Source organism: the organism of the source record quoted next, unplaced genomic scaffold, assembly GCF_019419815.1.
Source record: "Pyrus x bretschneideri cultivar Hongxiangsu unplaced genomic scaffold, Pyrus_bretschneideri_v1 Contig33, whole genome shotgun sequence".
Classification (NCBI taxonomy): domain Eukaryota; kingdom Viridiplantae; phylum Streptophyta; class Magnoliopsida; order Rosales; family Rosaceae; genus Pyrus; species Pyrus x bretschneideri.
The window spans coordinates 5266035-5287849 of record NW_025999646.1 but is presented as its reverse complement, the minus strand read 5'-3'; the positions used below and the strand labels follow the sequence as shown (position 1 = coordinate 5287849).

The following is a 21815-nucleotide window of genomic DNA, read 5'->3' as shown; positions in this document are numbered from 1 at the left end:
TCGAATATTATATTTCCCCATCCACTATTATTCCTAAAAATTAAAATGTTATTTCCCCAATAATGAAGTCTCTTCCGACGATAATCTACCAACAAATAGATGACCCTCCAAATGTTATGTTGCTGTGTGATTCTGCATTCTAATAACTACCATAAATGTGATGACCCGTCCCTAATTTTCTATGTAATTTCTTCCCGACTATGTAAATTGTCTATTATGCCCTTGTAGGCAAGTGACGTCGACGTGTTTATATCGCTTTTATTTTATACCTTGCTATCGCTTTTAAATTGTACACGTTGTTGCGAGAGTACGAGAATTTTTATTAGTGTGAAAACACTATTTCGGATAGATTTTCGATTCTCTTTTCTGTACAAAATCTAAACCTTATCCTTGGTCTTCTTTAAAGCCAACCCGTGCACTCCCCATTATTTCACTCCCTCACCAATCAACTCCTTCAAATCTCTCACCAATCCCATCCATTCCCTCCTCACGACACTGTAACATTCCACATTGCCCAGGGGAGTGGATCATGTGATCCTTATATGTATATTCCCATCCCTACCTAGCACGAGGCCTTTTGGGAGCTCATTGGCTTCGGGTTCTGTAGGAACTCCGAAGTTAAGCGAGAAAGGGGCCAGAGCATTCCCAAGATGGGTGACCCACTGGGAAGTTGCTCGTGAGTTCCCAGAAACAAAACCGTGAATGCGTGGTCGGGGCCCAAAGCGGACAATATGGTGCTACGGTGGAGTCGAGCCCGGGATGTGGTGGGGGCTCGGGCTGAGATGTAACAATTTGGTATCAGAGCCTAACCCTGGCCGTGGTGTGTCGACGAGGACGTTGGGGCCTTAAGGGGGATGGATTGTAACATCCTACATCATCCAGGGGAGTGGATCATGTGATCTTTATATGTATGTATATTCTCATCCCTACCTAGCACGAGGCCTTTTGGGAGCTCACTGGCTTCGAGTTCCGTAGGAACTTCGAAGTTAAGCGAGAAAGGGGCCAAAGCATTCCCAGGATGGGTGACCCATTATGAAGTCGCTCGTGAGTTCCCAGAAACAAAACCAAGAGGGCGTGGTCGGGGCGCAAAGCAGACAATATCATGCTACGGTGGAGTCGAGCCTAGGATGTTGTGGGGGCTCGGGCTAGGATGTGACAGGCACCCAATCAGAAAAGCAAAAGAAAAAGCTCTCTTTCTCTCTCTTCCTTCTCTCTTTCCCTCCCGAAGCTCTCTTTCTCTGCAACTGCAATGAACGAGCACCAAAGCTTGTAGATTGAGCTTAAAAACCTCACCATTATGTTCATCTCATCTTCACAAACTCAACCATACCAACCAACCTTAGTTTGACCAAGTTTTGGGCGTTGAACTCAGAAGGTCCGAACTTAGTGAGTTTGAGTTCATCAAATTTCAGGCCGAGTTAAGGAGTTTTGAAGCTCAAGGAAGCTTTCCCACAACTTCCCGAGACCTCTAGGACAATTTTGAAGAAGCTTTGATGTCGAAACAACCGAGTTTCGAGGAGTTCCCTTTTGGTCAGAACTTTCGAGGTGATTTCCGACCACCTCCGTCCACTTTTTGAACTCCAAAAAGGTATAACGCGATTCTACTCTTTATAAGTTTCAAATCCATATAAAGTAGGTCGAAAATGGTTGAGAAATGAAAAGGTTATGCAAGTTTGAAATTTTTCTAGAAACCGACGAGATTTGAGTTGCAGACGGCAACGCCGGCGGCAGAGGATGACAGAGCTCGCCGAAGAAGACAAGGAACATTTCATCAAAGTTGACAGAATATTCTAACGGCGTCAGGTAACGTCGTTAATCTCTATTAAGGTTTTAAAAGAATATTCCCAACGGAGTCAGTCACACTGACTGCACGTGCCTACGAGTGGGGTCACGTTTGGCCATGCCTTGGCCGGCGCATGAGGGCTCGAGCGAGGTCCAAAAATTTATCTGAAAAATTGTGTAGGTTCATGACGTCAAGTAGATCGATTTCATGTATTTAAACCCTAGGTTTACGCAAACTATGAGGGTTTTATTTAAGTTTCTGTATATGTGCTTTAATTAATTCTATTATAGTTATTTCACATATAAGGGAAACGTTTCCCGAAGATGCATGGGGCCATGCTAGACTCGGGGGCTACGACCCTGCGACGTACTTGTGAGTGGGCAGTTTTATTTTGTACCTATACATATTTATAGTTTCCCTAAATGCGTAGTTCACTTTTACGCTTATATTGCCAAGTATTCGTTATTGTGATATTAAATGTGATAAATGCTGCTATATGGTTAGGATGTTACTGTCATGACATTCATACATATTTGTACATGCTCATATTGCTGCACCGGTGTTAGTACTCACCCCAGGGCTAGGACTAGTCCTTCACGTGTATATTCACATCGCACCATTTGCTTACCTTGGATCCAAGTTAGGTGTCAGTTCTGTTGGGCATATTGCATTGGGCAATCCAACTTGTATGTGACCGTGCTTCTGCACTAGCCTTGACGTGATTGTAGTACTAGAGCGTATTGATTACACCCGGTCCTGTTCATATCAGAGATCATCTGTTCGAACTCGTGTGTCAGCTTATACATGATACAGGGGGTCCCCGCAAATGTAACATATAACTTGTACTGCACATTGGTGGCGCATGCAATCAGCATTCCACGAAATCATGGCAGAGTATATACTGGATTTGTGTCTGGCCCCATCAACGGAAACTATGCTTACATTCAACTAGAAGTGGTTGCCAAGGCTAAAAATGAAGTTGACAAGAAAAACGGCCACAAACGGGCCTAGGTTAGGCCATCTCTAATGGAGATGAATATAGGGGCCATATGTCAAGTTTTAGCCCGAAATGCCATAAAACCCAACTCTAATGAAAGGTTGGGCCAAAAACAATTAGGACCCACCAGGCCAAGGATAGCCAAAAGGCTATCGAGTTGGGCACATTGAGCCCTCCCAGCAGCCTGTTTGGGAGCCCCTAGCCAACAATTAGCTGACGCCAACTGACATCAGTAACAACGGCTAGCTAACATCATCTAGCCGTTATAATTTTTTTCTTTTTTTAAGGACAAAATAAAAAATAAAAAAATTCTAATTTTTTTTCTTATAAATACCCAAGTCATTTCTACACCATTTCTCACATGCTTTTCACCCTTTCATACTATCTTATATCACTCGAAAATCCTATCCGAAAAATTATTAAGATTACAAAAAAATAAGAAATATAGAGAGTTGCTCATTTAGCGACACATGTCACTCGAAATCCTATCCGAAAAAATATTGAAATTACATAAAGATAAGAAATTCGCAGGCTTATTCATTGAGCGACAAGTGACACTCAAAATATGTCTTCATAACCCTATTTTAATATGGTAATAATTCAATTAACCAATAAGTTAAAGAACAAACTTAAAAATAATAAATTATTGAGGGGCTAAAACATAACCCTTTTCAGTTGGAGTTGATATATAAATATAGTTTGGTATTGTTCATTTAAAAATAATTTTTTGCAGCGCTATAATTTTGGACGGGCTATGTTTAGCCATTTTGGTTGGAAATGACCTTAAATGGTCACCAACTAGCCTGATTTTCATATATTGCAACAACGACTAAAATCAACCGTGCATGCTTGCACCATAAAACAAAAATCATACTTGTCTTCTTCCTCTGAGAAATTTTTCAGTGTGCTTAGAACAAGGAATGAACACAGGTTGATACACTATATGTAATCATATAAGTGGGAAATTTTTTTATTTTTCAAATGTCTCTCTACATGTATAATGACCGTACTACCCTGTATTTCGTCCACATTAAAAAATCTCTCATCCAGATCGATCAGGTTTTGATAGTGATCTACACTTTGATGTTTCCAACAGTAACTAATTAATTATTTATCTCTACTGATACTGTTTTTTTATAGCTGTGTCGTTTTTGTGATGGATCAGCTTTCCCTCAAGGGATTTTTACTTGAAACTTTCATTAATTTGAGGTTGTTAATTTGGTGTTCCGGCCGGGTTCTCTTCTTCTTCTTTCAAAAAAAAACAAAAAAAAAAAAACTCTTAATATGTTTGAAGGAATGATATATATATATATATATATATATATGATAATATTACTTCTCTCTCTTTAATATATAAAGAAAAAACAAATCACCAATTGCTTTTGAGCCTTTCTCTATCAGCCAATCACCGTAACTGGTGGCCGGGGAATGAAATCCTAGTTCTCGTTTAGCATTTGCAACTTTACGGGGCCTAATTTGTCTCCAGAACATATAAAGTAGCTCAAGAGATAAAAAGAGAGAAATATTCTAGACCGAAATAATTAACCTCCACTAGCTGCCACCTTTTAAATTAGGATGGTAACTGAGACCCGTATTTTAAAATTTGTAATTCCACTATCAATTTCGAGCTATGCAAGTATTTTTCTTTTATTTATGTTTTTGTTTTGCATAAAACTTTCTTAATAAATACATTAGGGACTCAAAATATGATAACACTGTGTCTAAAGATTTTATAACATTTTCTTTAGTAGTCATGAAAGATTTCTTGCGAAAACTCAAAGGTCACATTTTTTTTTTTTTTTATAACAATCAATTTTGGGAATTTCTACAAAAAAATTATTTTCATGCAAGTTTTGCCACATTTCAAGCTTCGTAATAGTCTTGTGGAACATTTTGGAGATTTTTGGACCCCTAACTATCACTTCTAAGCTGCATTATGAAAATAGTTTTCCATTTTCTAATTTATAAATTCATAAAAGATGCTCCGAGGACTAAAAAAAAATTGTAATACTTTGAGTGGGACATCCTACTAACCTAAGTAATTTAAGCATGCTTAAGGTGGCCTCACAACACCCGCAGATAATAAATTTCAAATGTACTACTTAATTGAAAGTCTACACTACTAGGGTTTTTATTTTTATTTTTTATTTTATTTATATATATATATATATATATATTTAAGGGGGACAATTGATGATAAATCACGGTTATCCACTTACAGAGACATTTCAGCATCCCCCTGACCACAAGTCTGTTTTTCACACCAACCGCGGGTATCGAATTCGAGACCTCCAATTTTTAATTTTAAAGAAACCTCGTAATCTATCATTTACCACTAGACCATAAACTCGTAGTTTTTACACTACCAGGCTCGTTACTACACAAATTGTTAAATGCTCGCTACATCGTTTTCTTCACATGGCACATTAGGCATCTGCGTTAGGTAGTTGGTTTTACTTGTCATTTTGAATATTTTCATTTACAAATATAACACCACCGAAAGTTGAAGGTTGTGGACACGGTGGCATCCAGAGAGCGTTTGCCACTTTGCAGTCGGCGGTGGCACACTGGCTGCCGACCAGTGGAGGAGGGTATCTAGGTAATTTCAAAAAGTGCAACATCAACATCAGCACTGCTATTTATATCTATCTAGTATCATGGCAGCTTCAACTTTACTCTCTTGTCTGTGATCTGTTGCATTCTCCCACTCTCTATCTTAATATATATCTAGAAGTACCAGCTAATAACAACGTAGAGCGAAAAATAAACTCACAACCACCTACAATACAACACACTCTCAGACTCTCAGTCTCTGCCTAGCAGATATTGAGTTAATGAACCCAGGTGGGGAATGAATGAATGAATAATCTGGTTCATAATTGTTGGGGTTTGATCAGATTGTTTATTAATCTGACAAAATGTTAGAAGCCAGGAGGAAATGGAGTTGGGCATTTGCAGCAGCTCTGCTTTCTCTAGTGGTGGTTTGGAGGGCGGAGTCAGCCATAGGAGTGAACTGGGGCAGTGTGTCCTTCCACAAGCTCAAGCCTTCCGCGGTGGTGGATTTCATGAAAGACAACAAGATATCAAAGGTGAAGCTTTTCGATGCCGACCCAGATTCTCTTCGGGCTCTCATGGGCAGCGGCATCCAGGTCATGGTTGGCATCCCCAATGAGATGTTGGCCGCCTTGAGCTCTTCCACCGACTCCTCTGATTTGTGGGTTCGCCAGAATGTGTCCAGATATATGGTTAAAAATGGTGCCGATATCAGGTGAGGCCGAGGCCCCTCCTCCTCCTCTTCTTCTTCTTCTTCTTTTTCCGTATGCTTTTTTCATTGTGTGTTTATTGCAATTGTTACTGAGAAACGGTTGGAGAATAAAAGGAAACAACTTTTTACATGTGTGGCTTTCACTGGTTAATAAAGGGCAGATGGTATGTTTTTGCCACCCACCATCCCTTGATATTAATGGATATTCTTTTTCAGCATATTTTGTTAAGTTATAATCATGATCTTATATCATATTACATTCTTCTTCTTGTCAAGTGATGAGCTGAATCTGTGCTATGCTGCCTGTGAGATATGAGCCAAAAGAGAATGTATTTATTTATGTTTAATTTCCTACAAGATACTGGCCTGTTAGGTTATTTATTTATTTATTTATGTTTTTCAAAATTTTCAACAAGATATTATCTAAGATTAGAGAGAAACCAGTTCGATATAACAACCAGTTTGTTGCCAAAACTTTGCTTCTTTCACTTGATCACAATGCTAGTCCATGAATCAAATCCTTCTTCTGCGTCTGTTTATATGTTAAGTTGTTGCTTTTGCATCCACACCACATCTAGACTTATTTCCTTATGACCAATGACAGGTATATTGCAGTAGGAAATGAGCCCTTCCTTACAAGTTACTCAGGCCAGTTTCAGTCTTATGTCATGCCTACACTGCTCAATCTACAACAGTCCTTGGCAAAAGTGAATCTTGCAGGCTACGTCAAGTTAGTCGTCCCTTGCAATGCCGATGCTTATGAGTCCTCCCTTCCTTCTCAAGGGGCATTTCGACCTGAACTCACTCAAATTATGACTCAAGTTGTTTCCTTTCTCAATTCAAATGGTTCTCCTTTTGTAGTCAATATCTACCCATTTCTAAGTCTCTATGGAAGCTCAGATTTTCCTCAAGACTATGCATTCTTTGAGGGGACTAGCCATCCTGTTACAGATGGGTCCAATGTTTACTCCAATGCATTTGACGGAAACTTCGACACGCTAGTCGCCGCCCTCAGCAAGCTTGGATATGGTCAGATGCCCATAATCATTGGGGAGGTGGGTTGGCCCACAGACGGAGCCATCAATGCAAATCTCACTGCTGCCAGGGTATTCAACCAAGGTCTCATAAATCATGTGCTGAGTAACAGAGGAACCCCTCTAAGACCAGGAGCCCCTCCCGTGGATATATATATTTTCAGTCTGCTTGATGAAGGGGCAAAGAGCACACTTCCAGGAAACTTTGAAAGGCACTGGGGGATCTTTTCCTTTGATGGCCAGGCTAAATATCCGTTGAACCTCGGTTTGGGCAGCACAGGATTGAAAAATGCAAGGAATATTGAGTATCTCCCGTCTAGGTGGTGTGTGGCAAAGCCGTCTGGAGATTTGTCTGATGTGGCGAACCACATGAAACTCGCGTGTAGTGTTGCAGATTGCACCACACTCGCCTATGGGGGGTCATGCAACGGAATTGGAGCAAGGGGAAACATCTCATATGCGTTCAACAGTTACTATCAGCTGCAAATGCAGAATGAACGGAGCTGTGATTTTGACGGGCTTGGTATGGTCACTTTCCAAGACCCTTCGGTTGGTGAATGCAGGTTTCTTGTTGGCGTTACTGACACTACGTCCAGACCTAGATCTAGATATAGTACTAGTTCTAGTTCTTGTTATCAACTAAACCGGAGGTGGATCATTGTGTGGATGTTGATTTCATGGGGGGCTTGGGGTTTTGTAATGTGAAAAGAGGTTTCTCAAGTGGGTTTTTCAGGGTCCCCTCTTCTGAAGCAGCTTGTAATATTTAAGACTAAGCGTAGGTGATTAAATACTAGTGTAGTGTAGATTACTCCCTCATTTAGTGGGGGGGTGGGTGTGTAATTCAGGTATTATCATCATGTAAGACATTTGTATTGAGGTACCGTAACTTTACTTATATATAATTTAATTTATAGTAAAGAAAATAGAGTTGACTTGATACGGACATCAGAAAGAATGTCACTCTTTCCTTCGACATTACATGCATCCTGCTCAATCAGTCCTAGTGACAGACAGGGAGTAGACAGACAGACACGGACACAGGCATCAGAAGCAATATTATGTTAACAGCGGGGCAGGGCAGCCAACACCATTGAAAATTTGAGACATTACAATGGAGATATGATGATGAAGGCTGATTAATCAAGGCAGCCTGATTTTGAACATGTAAGTAGTGCAATCGCCAAGGTGGAAGGGGGCGTCGGAATCGATGCCGTGGCCTCTCTTGTTGTGGTAGCCGGGATAGTCGTCCATGCAGAAGGGCACAGATCGATCGATTTGCAGGCCAATCTTGTGTGCCTTCCTGACCAAATCCCATTCGTTGTAAGGATGACCCTCTTTGTGGGTTATGTGAATCTCTCCTCCACCCTCTTTTCTCAGGAGTAATTTGGCATTTTTGAAGAAACCCTTCACCAATCTCTTGTTCAACCTCATAATCATAATCATAATCATAATCACAATCACAATCAAAATCAAAGATCAAATCAAACACGATCATCATCAAATCAAATCAAATCAAATAATGATGAGATGATAATAAAAAAAACAAGGCAATAAGTAAAGAGATACATACTGGATCTGACAGAAGCTATCCTCGCGGAAGAGAAAGCCAACATGAGGGAAGTTGTAGACGATGCGGTCAAACCTCTGAGTGGCGAGGAAGAAGTGTTGGCTCATAAGCTGGGCGTCCACTCCGTAAATCACGATGCATCCCCTTTCTTCAAGCTTCCTTACATTCTCTATGGCGTTACTGTACTTGCCAGCAATCTTCTCTGCAAAAACAAGTAGTCAACAAAAATGGTAAACACTTGAATTGAATTGAATGGTGGTAAAAGTAAAACAAGAGTAGGAAGAGGACGGAGGTAGTAACCCTGGGAATCGAGAGAAGTGGCAACCATGTTGCGGGCAGATCCAAAGCGAGTGGCCAAAGAAAGAGAGAAGGAGAAGTCTCCTTCGCCCACCAGCAATATCCTCTGCCCAGACGAATAGTGCTTTCTCCATTTCTCTTCTGAATCCGATTCTTCTTCTTCTTCTTCTTCTTCTTCTGTTTCTACGTCTGCTTCCCTCTGTTCCTTGTAATCTTCTTCCTTTTTTCCCATTCTCTCTGAGGAATCAATTACCACACAGATGATGTTCGTTTGTTTGCCCAGAAAAAAGAAGATAGAGAATATGGACTTTCTCACTACCCAACTCCACTGCACTTTCCGTGTTTTTCGTTCTTTTTTTCGTTGGGAAGTATTATTAGAACTCCAAAAATCTTTTTTTTTTTTCTAAATAAAAAAAATTTGGAATAGAAAATGAGATTTTTGAAGTATCAATAACAATTCCCTTTTTTTTTTCCTTTGTTTCTTTTTCTTTGGCATATTGTTCACTTTCTTCCATCTCGTCAAAAGTTCAAATACCCACCCCAAATCCTAGCAAAAGAGAAAGTCTACAGCCGCGAATTATCTCTTAGTGTTGATTTTTTTTTTCAAAATTAAAAGGAGAACAAATGATAACAAACCACAAAGCCTTACAATCTGCCATTTACAATTGCACTACTAGCTCGTGGTTATCACTAAGTGTTGATTAATGTTTTTATTTTATATTAGTAACACATCACATAATCTACAAATTTGATTTAAAAAGTTGGTCTACATAATAAAAAATGATTGGGCCTAATTAAGAAAAACAACTTACATAAAACGTATTCACCGTTATTGTAACATTAAACCAAGATGCCAAACAGCGATAAAATCCTTTTAAACAAGTTCTCTTGATGAAGAAATTAAGTTGGGCATTGCATTTAACCAAACAACAAAATTGGGTCAAGGAATTGACCGTATGGTATTTCCGTACGACCAAGTTTGTTTTGAGTTTGATGCTATGATACAACACAAGGAGAAAAAGGTGTAAAAATCACTGTTCAACCAAGTCTAGTAATAGTAGACCCTTGTTTAGTTTGACCGTTGATTCTATTTAATTTATTTAACCCAATGATTGAAAATAAAAACAAATGTTTGCGAAGCTAGAGAAAATGTAAGAAACACTTCCATGTATTATAAAGCCTCAAGGCAACAAAATCCAAGCAGTTTGAGTGACTTTCATCATACTTTCCATTGGGAGATGCACCAAAGGAAGCCTCTTTTATTCATAAAAATTCATTATTTTCTTCAAAACTAAGTCACAAACACCATCGCCCTTGCGCAAATTGAGTAAATTTAAGTACGATGCATCAATTGCTTCCTTCTTTTTTTTTGTGTTTCCAAATCCTTTTTTTCCTTCATTCCGTCAAGAAACCAGCCAACGATCTCTCTCTACTTGTATTAATGTCAAACTCATTCAATCATCCAGTAAACTTCATATTCATCAAAGCACAAAATAGAAGAAAACTACTGCTGATAACCAAGCCTAAGGAGAGGCTATGGAAAGGATTTCCGCAGCATCTCAAATTCCATAAAGGTCATATACAAAACCCAACGACCATTAACAAATACATTAACAAGGATGATTGTTAGTGCCGTGAAAAGTCCGTAACGCAAAATCCCTCCATTATAGTGTCATTTGCACCTAGCAGCCTGTACCAGTTTACATAATACCCAACTAATCATTCCGCATACAAGACAGGAAGACAAGGCCATTTAAGGTTGAGTTGAAAATTAATATACCTTACGAAGGATTCTCATGTAACGAGGTTCTTATGTTGCCTTTTTAAACCTCGTCAGCTCACTTAAAACATCTTTGAGTGGTTGGCTGAGCGTGCTTCTTTTAGCCTGGAGGAAAAACATATATGTTGAAGTGATTGGAAAAGCAAAGATAGTGTATAGACTTAGGTCAAGGGAAAATTGGCAACCCCAAATAGCTTCGGGCAAGGATGCTTGAAACACAAACGCAGATAAAAACTCAGGTAGGCAGAAAACTAAGAAGTCAATTCAGTAGCTTAACAGTTCCATTGGCAACCTAATAGTTCCGCACTATAATAGGCAGCCAGAAAGAAGAGGGAATTTGGGGAAATGAAAATATCAAAGAGATCAACAAAAAGGGAGTTACGAGTCCTAGCCCTCAAGGATCAAGAAATAATATCCATTCCCATAAGAGAAATTGGAGCATTGGTCCCCAAATTTTAGACAAATGGCAGCTTTGGTTCGTGAATTAAAAATTCAAGAGTGTTGGTCCCTGAACTTGTCACAATGTGGAGCAACGGTCCTTTTGAGTAATCCTGTTAGACCTTCCATCCCTTATTTTCCCCTTTAAACCTTTTATGTTGGATGAAAGTTCTAACGGAGTTCCCCAAAAGGACTATTGCTACACACTGTGACAAGTTCAAGGACCAATACTCACAGATTTTTAGTTTAGGGACCAAAACTCCAGTTGGGCAAACGTCCAAGGATAAATGCTCCAAATTTCTCTGCCTACAATGGCATGTTTACTTCCCCCTAAAACATGGGTTTTGGAATTATTCCAATTCTGGAATCCCCATGTGTTAGTAACATACATGGAATAGAAAATAGTATGGGTTCCACACTAAAATCTATAACCCAATGCCTGAAAAATCAGAATCAGATTGACTCGGAGGAAAGGGAGGGGGTGCAGTTGATCCCACACCATCCCTTCTTTCCTTTCCCCGATTCATGACTTTCCCCATTCGAAGTGAGTAACACAGCAACAGATTGGAAGATATCAATTTTGGAATAGAAATTAATCCAAGGAGTGAATACCACATATATCTTTTTCAGCTTTTACATCAAACACAAGCAAACCTCTGACAAAATTAGAAACAGAATTGAGTTATTCCTGACTAGAACTAAAATTGAAATAGAAAAGAACATCAGGATGCTTAAATTACAATTTCTATCTAGATTATTCAATTTGGCCCAAAACAGAAAAATGCATACATTTTATTAGGAACAATATCATACCTTCAAGGATGGTACTAAAGCAAAAACTTCATCTGTGGTTTCTGGACAAACATTGGCAATCACACATATCTGTGGCAAAAATAAAAAATAAAAAATAAAAAAAATCAGGGACCAGTCCTCAAATTTTAAGAACTAATACAGAAGTTTGAGATTATAACCTCGCCATCTTTGACACCATATTTTTTTAGTGTCCTGATATTCAAGTTAAGGGTTCAAAGCAGAGAAAATACTTGTATACACACACGTATAAACATCAAGAAACAAATCAAGAATACTAAAACATGCACACACACACACGCGCTGAGCAAATCAAGGATACTCAAGAATGTGTCTCGCAGACTGGGGATGAATATAACGGCTGGAGCTGTTTGCGTACTGCAGTCCCTTGTCGAATGATCTGAAAACAAAACCATTTAGGACACTTCATATACAGAAAATTAACATCAACTGTTAAATAAACTATTTTCTCAATCACCATTCTTTCATTGAGATGATAAAACTTGATTCTTACACAGGGATTTTAATAGTAGGATCTTTTGACAACATGACCATCTGCTCCTGGATGCCTTGTAATATATCGGCAGCCTCACAATCCATCATACATTTGGCACTCTTTGGAAGTTCTGCATGTATCAACAAAACTGACAACATTATAGTACTTAACAACAAAGATTATTTTCAACGTCTGAGACTGAGCTGTACTCTTATCTTAAGTATTTGATATACAAAATATCAAAGTGCTCACCCTGCTCAATTTTGAGCTCCAGTGGCTGTGGTTCTTTCTTTCTACCATTTCCGATGGTGTCTCCTTTCCCCCCTTTGCCCCAATCAGCTTAAAAATCACAGTTTGCAAAAGAAAGAGAGAAATATAATAAAATCGAGGTCTTTGACTTCAAATATGCAAGTGATGAACATGGAAATTCAGAATTTCAAATAATATTAAACCTTTCCCTGAAGCAGCAGATCGGCTATCAAATTTTGACGAAAAGTGTGATTTGGGTTCCCGGGAACCTATAAATACAAGAACAAACATTTCAGATGTTGAAAATCGAAGACGATAAGCACATGCATGACACACAAGATCCGCTGACTAAAATGTGAGACTAATTTAATAGGAACAGATAGAGTTTAGAGAAACCGTACCTTCAGAATCGAACTGAACTCGTCTTCCCTTCTTGGACTTTGTTGAGCTATCATCCTTACCTACACAAACCGATGGAATGCGATTACCTCATTTCTTTTACAAACAAAAAACACCCGATAAAAAAATGTCCAAGAAAGTTATGAAAGAGCAGACCATCCTTTGTGGTAGGAGGGGTAGATTTCAGCGAAGATTTAGGCAAAGAAAACCCCTTTCCTCCTTTCTCCGACATCACCACCACTGAATGTAGCTAATTAACACCCTTTACAAACTATTATATTCACTGTGTAAAATTAAAACCTCACAAGGTTAAAAATTAAAAATTAAATGAAGAGCGAGAGAGAGAAAAAAGAACCCTAATCCAATCCCACGAAAAAAGAAAACCCACATTTTAAACAGAATCCGTGGAAGTGTACCACCGGGGAGGGAGGGAGGGAGGGAGGGAGGGAGCGAGCGAGCGAGCGAGCGAGCAAAGGAAGTCAGCGGCGGAAAGGGGAGGACCGCAAGTGGCTTCAGAAGTGCTAAAACTCTTAATTCGGGGTTCTGATTTGTTGATCTTCTTCGCTGGCTTTATGTTTCCTGCTTGGTTTTCACCCTGCCTGTCCTGAATGCCCTCTTCAAAAGCCAGACGTCGTCTTTAAATGAGGACAACTCTGTCATTTCACTCCTATTTATTTTATTTTTAGCACCTCTTGTAATTCATATGGCGCTGATGCTCTCAGTAAATTTTTTTCAAGAAAAAGTTAAAAGAAAAATCAATTTTTACATTAAATGGTCAATTCTGGTACTATTTATTTTACATTTTATTTTGTCTTTATCGTCAAAACTTAAAGTTTTTAAACTATTTTTATTAAATTTTTTTTTTTTCAATTGAGTTAAAGACACATTTACTTACAAGTACACTGAGAGCACCTTTCCGGCTGACAAAGACTTTCACCTGTTGTGTATAAATCAAAGAAATCAAAATGCCTCAATAAAATTAACGAGTTTTTGACTCCCAAATTCAAACGATTAATTAATTTTTTGTAACATATTCTATAGAATGAGAATTTGAATCATTCAATATTATCTATATTAAGGGGCGAGGGAAGTGGGCTAAACTTTGCAATAGACTAACCTAAATTTAGTTCAAATTCGCCGTTCAGGAGAATCAAACAAGATTTCTCACTTACAAGTGAAAATAAATATCACCAAGCCGTAATACTAAATAGCATCTTTGCATGGTTTTAGAGTCTTCTTCTTATGGTTGGTAAAACCATACTGACATTGGCGCCATGGCAAGAAGCTCCCACCCTTTATGTTTAGAGTATGGCACAAACGGTGGAGAGGACTCATCATAAGATAACATAGTTCAGAACTGAAACATTTTCTCCAATTCCAGAGGAATAAGGAACAAACAAAAAGAAAAACTTAATTACATGAAGTGCAAAGGAAACGAGGATGATTGATGTTCATGTACGTTTTTGCTATCTATCTTTGCCTTTGTCGTGGCCATGGTCCGGCCTACTTCCCCTTTGGATCATCTTCTTAGCGTCCAACTTGCTCCCTGCACCTGCACATCCAGATGCTCCTCCTCTTACGATTTCCCTTCCCATATTATGTCCTTGATGATCTACTTGTTGCGTTTCTAATCTGACACCCTTTCTTTCGTTTTTCAATGCCAACTTTCCGCCTGATCTTTTGTTTTGCATTTGCAGCAGTGGATTATCTTTCTTTCCAGTGGTACTACTACTGAATTTATCATGAACATTTGCTGCTCCCAATTTTAGCTTGTGACTATGACTATCCGATTCTCTGCTACTTGGCGTTGTTTGTTTTCCTGGCTCATGGGACTGGGAGGGTGTTATTGGCAGTGGCTTATGTTTATGACGATCATGAGTTGCTGCTGCTGCCTTGGAGTTGGAACCTCTGTCTCTCTCTTGTTCAAAGAAGAGGACTTGCACAACAGTCCTCAGTGGTAGCCGCTCATTTTTCACAGCATGAGTGCGTACCTCAGGCGACAACTTCTGGCAGTCTAAAATGCGGCACAAGCGTTTCTTGTCTGCCTTGCTTATATCACCATGCTCCTACTTATTAATACATATGTTTCATCAAATGGATTAGTCAACCAGCATTTAGTAATTAATTATACTCATGAATTCTAAATGGCAATGGCATTCACTTCGATTAATATACTACATACTTACATACCTTTAGATAAATGTTAATAGCCTTGTAGATGCCGTCATGGTCTTCCCTTGCAATATCTGGCAAAGCTTCAGCCAGAGATACCACTTTTGAAACTGGCATGTTGACATCCCTGGCAACAACTTGAAGGTACGAATCAATGAGTTTCCCAACCTTTCTCATTGTTCCTAAAACCTGAGCACTTCTGTCCAATTCAGAAGCAGCTGCAGGGGATTGTCTTCTCCATAGCACCAAGAAACTTTCTAACACTTCCAAAACCAAGTCAATATCGTAAAATTCCGGGTCAGCAGGCGAGTTTGAAGGAAAAATCAGGTCATCCACCGTTGCCTCTTCGAGTTGTAGACCAGACCTCCTTAACAGGTCAGTCTTTGTCACTGGGGACACTCTCAAGTAATTGGCAATTACAGTAAGCCTTAGCAAGAAACCAACAGAAACTGCTCCCTTATCTCCGGGAATCATACTCACAATGCTATCAACAATTCTTCGATTGTTTTCCATGAGTTCCTCATCTATTTGTGGAGGTGTTCTTGTGGTATCTGGCAGCCAACGACAAGCATAGACGTGCAAAGCTTCCCCAATGAGCTGTGGTGGCAGCACATGCGTGGCTCTAACAGCAGTAATTATACATCGAAACAGGTCTACATCAAGATCTGATATATCCTCAGTCCACCAATCCTTTGGGACAGAATGATGTTGCTTTTTGGTGTAGCCAGGTCTGGTATAAGTGTAGGACCACGCAACCTGAAAATTAAAATTGACTAACATTACTTAGTTTGAGCAAATCAGTAAGGAAGAATAAAAAAAAAACGATTGCTGACAGAAGAAGCATAATAATAAAATATTCATGAACATTATATGACCTTTGCTGGAGGAGTAAGGATTTTCTCAACAATTGAATCAATGCACTTTCTGATGATCCCAAGATTCTCAGACCACTCAGGCAACTTCACTGTAGTTTGTAGTGCAGTAATGGAGTCTTTCCAACCTTCAAGAACGCATGAATTGAAGAAAGCCTCGAGTTTTGGAACAAAATTTCCCTTCTCTACTGACTCGGTCATTCGGAGGAACTTAGCAGCACAAAATGCAGGTACAAAATTATAGGCGCTGAGATTAATCGTTATTCCGTAACAGAACTTAGCACACATTTCAAACGCATCTTCACCTCCTGGAATATCGTGAAGCTTTATGCTGACCTTTTCCAAATCACCAGAGTCAGAGCAAAGCCGTTGTAAGAGGCCACATTTTGGAAGAAGTGGAAACTGCAGCTAACAAAAGTACAATTATCCCTTAACCAAGAGCAAGCACTTGTGTATGTATAGTTGTATACATGCAGAAGAAGTGCTAGCTGTATTAGTTTGCTGTATGATTTTATAAAATTCGGAAAAATAGTGAAATGTTCATTCTTATTGAATGTTTTTCCTTTCCTTCCTTTCTCCAGTACTACAATCATGCACTGAAGATTTTTTTTTTTTTTTTTTTTTTTTAGCTTCAAAAACACTGAAGAATTCTAAACAGGAATGCACAGGAAGTACTGATCAGCAGAAAAATTGCACATCCGTGACTACATGAGAAAATGAAATTGGTGCATTTCGACAAAACATTATTCCTTGTAAATGATGTGATCATTACCTTATGGAGAAGATAATGGATGTTGTTAATTTGTATGACAAAGTCGCTGGGTACATCCGAAATCACGGTCCTGCACACATAGTGAATGCAAAATCAGCTGAAATAATACTGTTGCGAGGACAGTACATAAATCAAGAAATTCAATATATAAAACCAAAGCACAAAGTAGCAATTTCATTATGAACGTGAGCTGTGAGGACGTACGTGTGAGGAAATTGATTCTATGCATACCCATTCAATGTCATCTATGGAACAGCGGTGGGAAAACAAGTCATAGCTAAGCTAGTACCTGGTAGCTTCTTCGGTGTAGAAGGTGTCCGGCTTGGTTCCAATTTTCATAAACTTCATTGTCAGATTGGTACTTTCTTTTAACAAGAGATGATAACAGGTTCTCCCTTCAAAATACTTGTGCAGCAATATACCCTTTTCATGATTTCTGAAAGAGATCAGCTAAAATCCCAAGGGTATGCTGTATATGTTTGAAAATAAGAAATATATATGGACAGTGCATTTTGGGAAAAGTATCTATTCATGCGTGATATGATTGAATCATAAACATTTCAGTAAATGATTTATAGATATTTTTCCAAATTCAGGGAACCAAAACTGTAAATTGCAAGGATATCTGGAAGGGAGATTTTAATTAACTAGCCAGCTAATTCACCAGACAGACCAAAGCAATTTATGTGGTCAAATCCAAATATACACATATTTTTTACCAAAAAATAACATAAATATCTAGTTAATGAAGCTGAAATATCAACTAATTAGTAATAATTAGCAGTTAAATGGTTGCAAATTATGAACAAGTGCTGAGGTAGGACGCTGATTTTGATTGTTTCAGAAGCCGAACCAACATACAAGTTTGAATCGTCAAAATCCACAAATTAAGATAAAAATCATGGAAATTCCATCTATCTATATAAGAAATTTAAGAATATGATTAAGTTGGGAATTAGTAGGGTTTATGGCCCTTAGTTACCTGATGATCAGCTTTCGTCCGGCCAACAAGGTGTCAAGGATCCACCAACATCAGCATACATTGTTAATCCACCTGCAACTCCTCCAATTTATACATACATAAGATATAAATATACACACACGGGGCAAATAACTAGTACAGAGAGTTTTCCTAAATTGCACTAATAATAATATAATAACAACAAATTAAAACCAAGAGGAGTTAATTTTGCTCTGAGAGTAGTCAGACTCGATCAGCAGTGCATCTGTGAACTCTCAAACTACTCTCATTCAACTCTTTTGTGTTGAAATTTGACACAAGGAAGTAAGGATGCCATGCAAATTATTTTTAATATTTTATATGTATATATTTGTTTAATTTGGAACTTACACCGTTTGTGGATGTATTTGTATTAGTGGACGAATTGGATTAATGAGTGGCTGAAACTCATTTAATTATAAGGAGGTGAAACGCGGCCACTTGGACTCTACACTGGTGACTGACGACTGCTAGGAATCAGTTGCATGCAGTGCAGTGAGCGAGCGAGCATTATATATATAGGATATCCAGATCCTCTCCTGAGCTTCTCTATGCCGATCCAGCGGACCACATAATTGTGACCGTTGATCCAAATCGTGCGGTCATGAATCCAAGTTTTTTCCCCAAATCAATTTTTTTTTTTTTTTTTTAACTTCTTTCTTCGGTATTTCATTCCTTCTCATCAGTCATCACTTTCCTTCTCTCTGTCATGTTCTGCTTCTCTCCCCCAGATGGAATGCTCCTCCGCCTCCAACTTCAGCACCATGTTCCAGCCGCCCAATTGGTCCATTAGCCCCAAAACCCCCTCAAATTCCTGTTGAACGCGACTGCCGCATCGGCTCCGACGACTAGCGGCGCCAAGTCACTGACCCATGCTTTCTAATTCGCCATCTAGCTCGACCGGGGTTTTTTTTACCAGAAAAGAAGAATAATTGCGTTGTTGAATTTGGATCAAATTTCAAATTGGGTCATCAATTATTTGTCTTAATTTTGTTTGGAATTGAAATCTTCTGTCAAGAGCAATTCGACGCCTCCATGTTAGGAGCATTCTGATACATAGGAAATGTTGTTGTTGAATGCGGACAGCCACATCAGAATTGAAATCTTCTGTTCGGCACTTCCCAGGGAAAGAGGAAGAAAATAGGCCATTTTGCATAGAGAAGCTTTGGATTCATGACCGCACGATTTGGATCAACGGCCACGATTATGTTGTCCGCTGGATTCGCATAGAGAAGCTCAGGAGAGGATCTATATTCATATATATATATATATATATATATATATAAAGAATTGTTATTAGCATTCAAAAAATCACATTCTACACTCATCGTAAATGTATTTTTCTTTCTAATTATAGAAAGTTTAGAATGTCAAATGAGATTTTTGAAGTACTAATAACAATTCCCTATATATATAGGGTTGTTTCTCTTGTATATATAATTATACAGGCTCTTTATGCAAATGAATTCTCATTTTTTTTTTTAAATAGAAATCATGTGTGAGAATTATTTCACATCGAACTTTAACGATATAAACTGTTTGAATAAGACTAGTTTGGATCATTAAAGTTCGGTAAAGTATAAATCCCACAACTAATGCTTATTTTTATAAAAAAAAATGCAACCCCTTCACTTACAAGCTTCCTATTTGTGTATATATAAAATATTATATACCGAGCGTGTTCCAATTCCTAGTCCAACCCAACTCAACCTCTAGACTCATGACTCGCATCGCATGACCTAGTTTATACTGTTAAACCACTTTTGGCCTGGATATATAGATATCCTTGAAAGAGGAACCATATATTTAGCGCTAATGTGGCACTACAAGCAGTACTACTATCCTTGAAAGAGGAACCATATATTTAGTGCTAATGTGGCACTACAAGCAGTACTACTACATTTTTCTTATTCAGATAGGAAAAAACCCTACATTTTTTTTTTCCAATTAGCAAGTCAGAAAGAATAATACAAACATTTTTGTATAAAAAATAGAATATTAATTAGTTCATATGTATATATAGTCTATCTATCAGAAAAGAGAAGCATCGGTCGCAAGAAACGTTAGCTGATTAAAGGTAGCATGGCTAGAACACCATAAACAATCTACTCTCTACTCATATGACTTATGACGCCAACTTTGTTGAATACATATAAAATTATAATATATGAGTGAGCATGGCCTCTCAAGTTGTATGTGTATATATGTACAGTACAGACGAATATATATATATAGAAGTTTTAACGAAAAGTCTACGGTATTGTGTATTTTAACAAAAATTACATTTTTACGCTAAAAAGTTAATCATGGTACTATTCATTTTACCCTTTATTTTGTCCTTATCGCTAAAACTTAAAATTTTCAAATATTTTTTATTAGTTTTCCTTAGATTATAAATAGATACGGGAGGGCGGAGACCATTTAGCTATTTAGGGACGGACTCACTTTTGACATTGATAAAGAGCCCCTCCACAAGCTCCATATATAAGATGGTTTTGTTCATTTCTTTTGTCCATATATTCAATTGGAATTTCAATTTTTTTCCTCATCTTTTTAGCTGACTTGTAAATAATTGTTAAAGCTCGATCTCCTGCCTTACAGTATCCTTTGGACATTATGTATTTATCCCTTAGCAAAGTAAGGCATAATCTTTCCTTCATCTCTGAATAACAGAACGGAAATGCACTAAAGTTATATATAAAAGGTGACCCAAGGCAACAAGGTTATCCGTTTTTACGAGGGATAAAGGGAATGTTTATCGTATGCAGCTTTATCTTTACTTTGCAAAGAAGATGTTCCACGACTCGAATCTGTGACATTCCAGTCATAAAAGAGCAACTTTTCGTTGCACCAAGGATTGCCCTAACTCAAGTTATTTATCTTAATAGACACACAAACACATAAGAACTTTTCAAGTTCATTATATCAGGATAGGGTTAACTTGCAAGCTAGTTTGATGATTAAATTCTATGTATATATGTCACATAATCACACTCCAGTTTCCCTATGTTTATACTAAATAGCATATATCATTAACAATATCGAGTATAGTAAATGGGATTGGGACGACTCAGCTACTCTATACATACACGGCCAAAACTATTCCAATGAATGGTAACTAAGAATTATAATGATCAAAAGGAAGGTACGTACCGCAAGTAAACAATTGAGCTGAAGGAACATTGTTGGCTTCCAAGGCAGCAACAGCAGCTAGCACTAATATATACAATCGATCGGAAAAGCAAATTAATTTAACTACCTTCAAATGATTCCAAGCGATCGAGTGGACTGATCGATGGATTGTAGAGAGCAACTGTATAGCTGCGCAACCAAAATAGCAAATCCGATGTTTAATAATTTCTGATGAGAAGCCATTCAAGTGCGTACTAGCCAACAACAAAGAGCGAGCGGCCGGGGCTTTAACGTGATGAGATGCAGCAACGTGAAAATATATACAATAGGGTATACATCTCATGCATATAATCCCCAGAGACAGAGAGAGGGAGAGAGTATGAGAGACGACTAATAACTTTCTATTAGCTAGCTAAGCTTGGTAGCTAGAATCAAGTACTACTGTGACTGCTGTGAGTGTGAGACGGACACCAACGAGAGACAGAGAGAGAGAGTCTGTCTGCAGTGTGTGTGGAATTGGTTGGGATTAATCAACATGGTAATGTATGAAAAGAGCATTATTCATAACATGCATGATTTAGGATTTGATAATGCTATAGAGACTAAATTTGTAGACAAAATTTACAAACTAAATGATGTGTCACTAATAGGATTGAGCAAATTTATCAACGTTTAAGTAATAATTCAATTATCAACTTTCATATCATTTAGTTTGTAAATTTTTTTATACAATTTTAGTTTCCTTAGTATTA

The 21815-nt window shown here is 38.2% G+C and overlaps 4 protein-coding genes across 13 annotated transcripts; 1 reads left to right on the top strand and 3 right to left on the bottom strand.

The window, feature by feature from the left end:
• The first annotated feature begins 5452 nt into the window (after positions 1-5452).
• On the top strand, positions 5453-7965 carry LOC103963705 (glucan endo-1,3-beta-glucosidase 6). Its single transcript, XM_009376546.3, has 2 exons — positions 5453-6048; positions 6650-7965. The coding sequence occupies exons 1-2, from the start codon at positions 5699-5701 to the stop codon at positions 7782-7784; spliced, it is 1485 nt and encodes a 494-aa protein (XP_009374821.1). The 5' UTR covers positions 5453-5698; the 3' UTR covers positions 7785-7965.
• Positions 7952-9298, bottom strand: LOC103963706 (uncharacterized protein At4g26485). Its single transcript, XM_009376547.3, has 3 exons — positions 8947-9298; positions 8650-8848; positions 7952-8505 (listed from the first exon to the last, which is right to left on the bottom strand). Exons 1-3 carry the CDS (start codon positions 9173-9175, stop codon positions 8220-8222), a joined length of 714 nt encoding a protein of 237 aa, XP_009374822.2. The 5' UTR covers positions 9176-9298; the 3' UTR covers positions 7952-8219.
• Positions 9299-10352: 1054 nt separating this feature from the next.
• On the bottom strand, positions 10353-13686 carry LOC103963707 (DNA-directed RNA polymerases IV and V subunit 4). Its single transcript, XM_009376549.3, has 11 exons — positions 13504-13686; positions 13272-13398; positions 13118-13177; positions 12920-12985; positions 12720-12806; positions 12486-12597; positions 12294-12371; positions 12133-12166; positions 11975-12043; positions 10724-10828; positions 10353-10633 (listed from the first exon to the last, which is right to left on the bottom strand). Exons 2-10 carry the CDS (start codon positions 13345-13347, stop codon positions 10754-10756), a joined length of 657 nt encoding a protein of 218 aa, XP_009374824.1. The 5' UTR covers positions 13348-13398; positions 13504-13686; the 3' UTR covers positions 10353-10633; positions 10724-10753.
• A 750-nt stretch (positions 13687-14436) lies between these two features.
• LOC103963709 (BTB/POZ domain-containing protein At5g47800-like) lies at positions 14437-21557 on the bottom strand. 10 transcript variants are annotated; one of them, XM_048590966.1, is made up of 7 exons: positions 21085-21557; positions 17914-17985; positions 17221-17400; positions 16932-17001; positions 16163-16567; positions 15306-16043; positions 14437-15181 (listed from the first exon to the last, which is right to left on the bottom strand). In XM_048590966.1, exons 3-7 carry the CDS (start codon positions 17277-17279, stop codon positions 14582-14584), a joined length of 1872 nt encoding a protein of 623 aa, XP_048446923.1. In that variant the 5' UTR covers positions 17280-17400; positions 17914-17985; positions 21085-21557; the 3' UTR covers positions 14437-14581. The 10 variants fall into 10 exon arrangements, with proteins under 10 accessions (XP_048446923.1, XP_048446922.1, XP_048446926.1 ...); XM_048590965.1 differs by having other exon boundaries at positions 17221-17367; XM_048590969.1 differs by having other exon boundaries at positions 17221-17367; positions 21191-21557.
• Between the last annotated feature and the right edge of the window lie 258 nt (positions 21558-21815).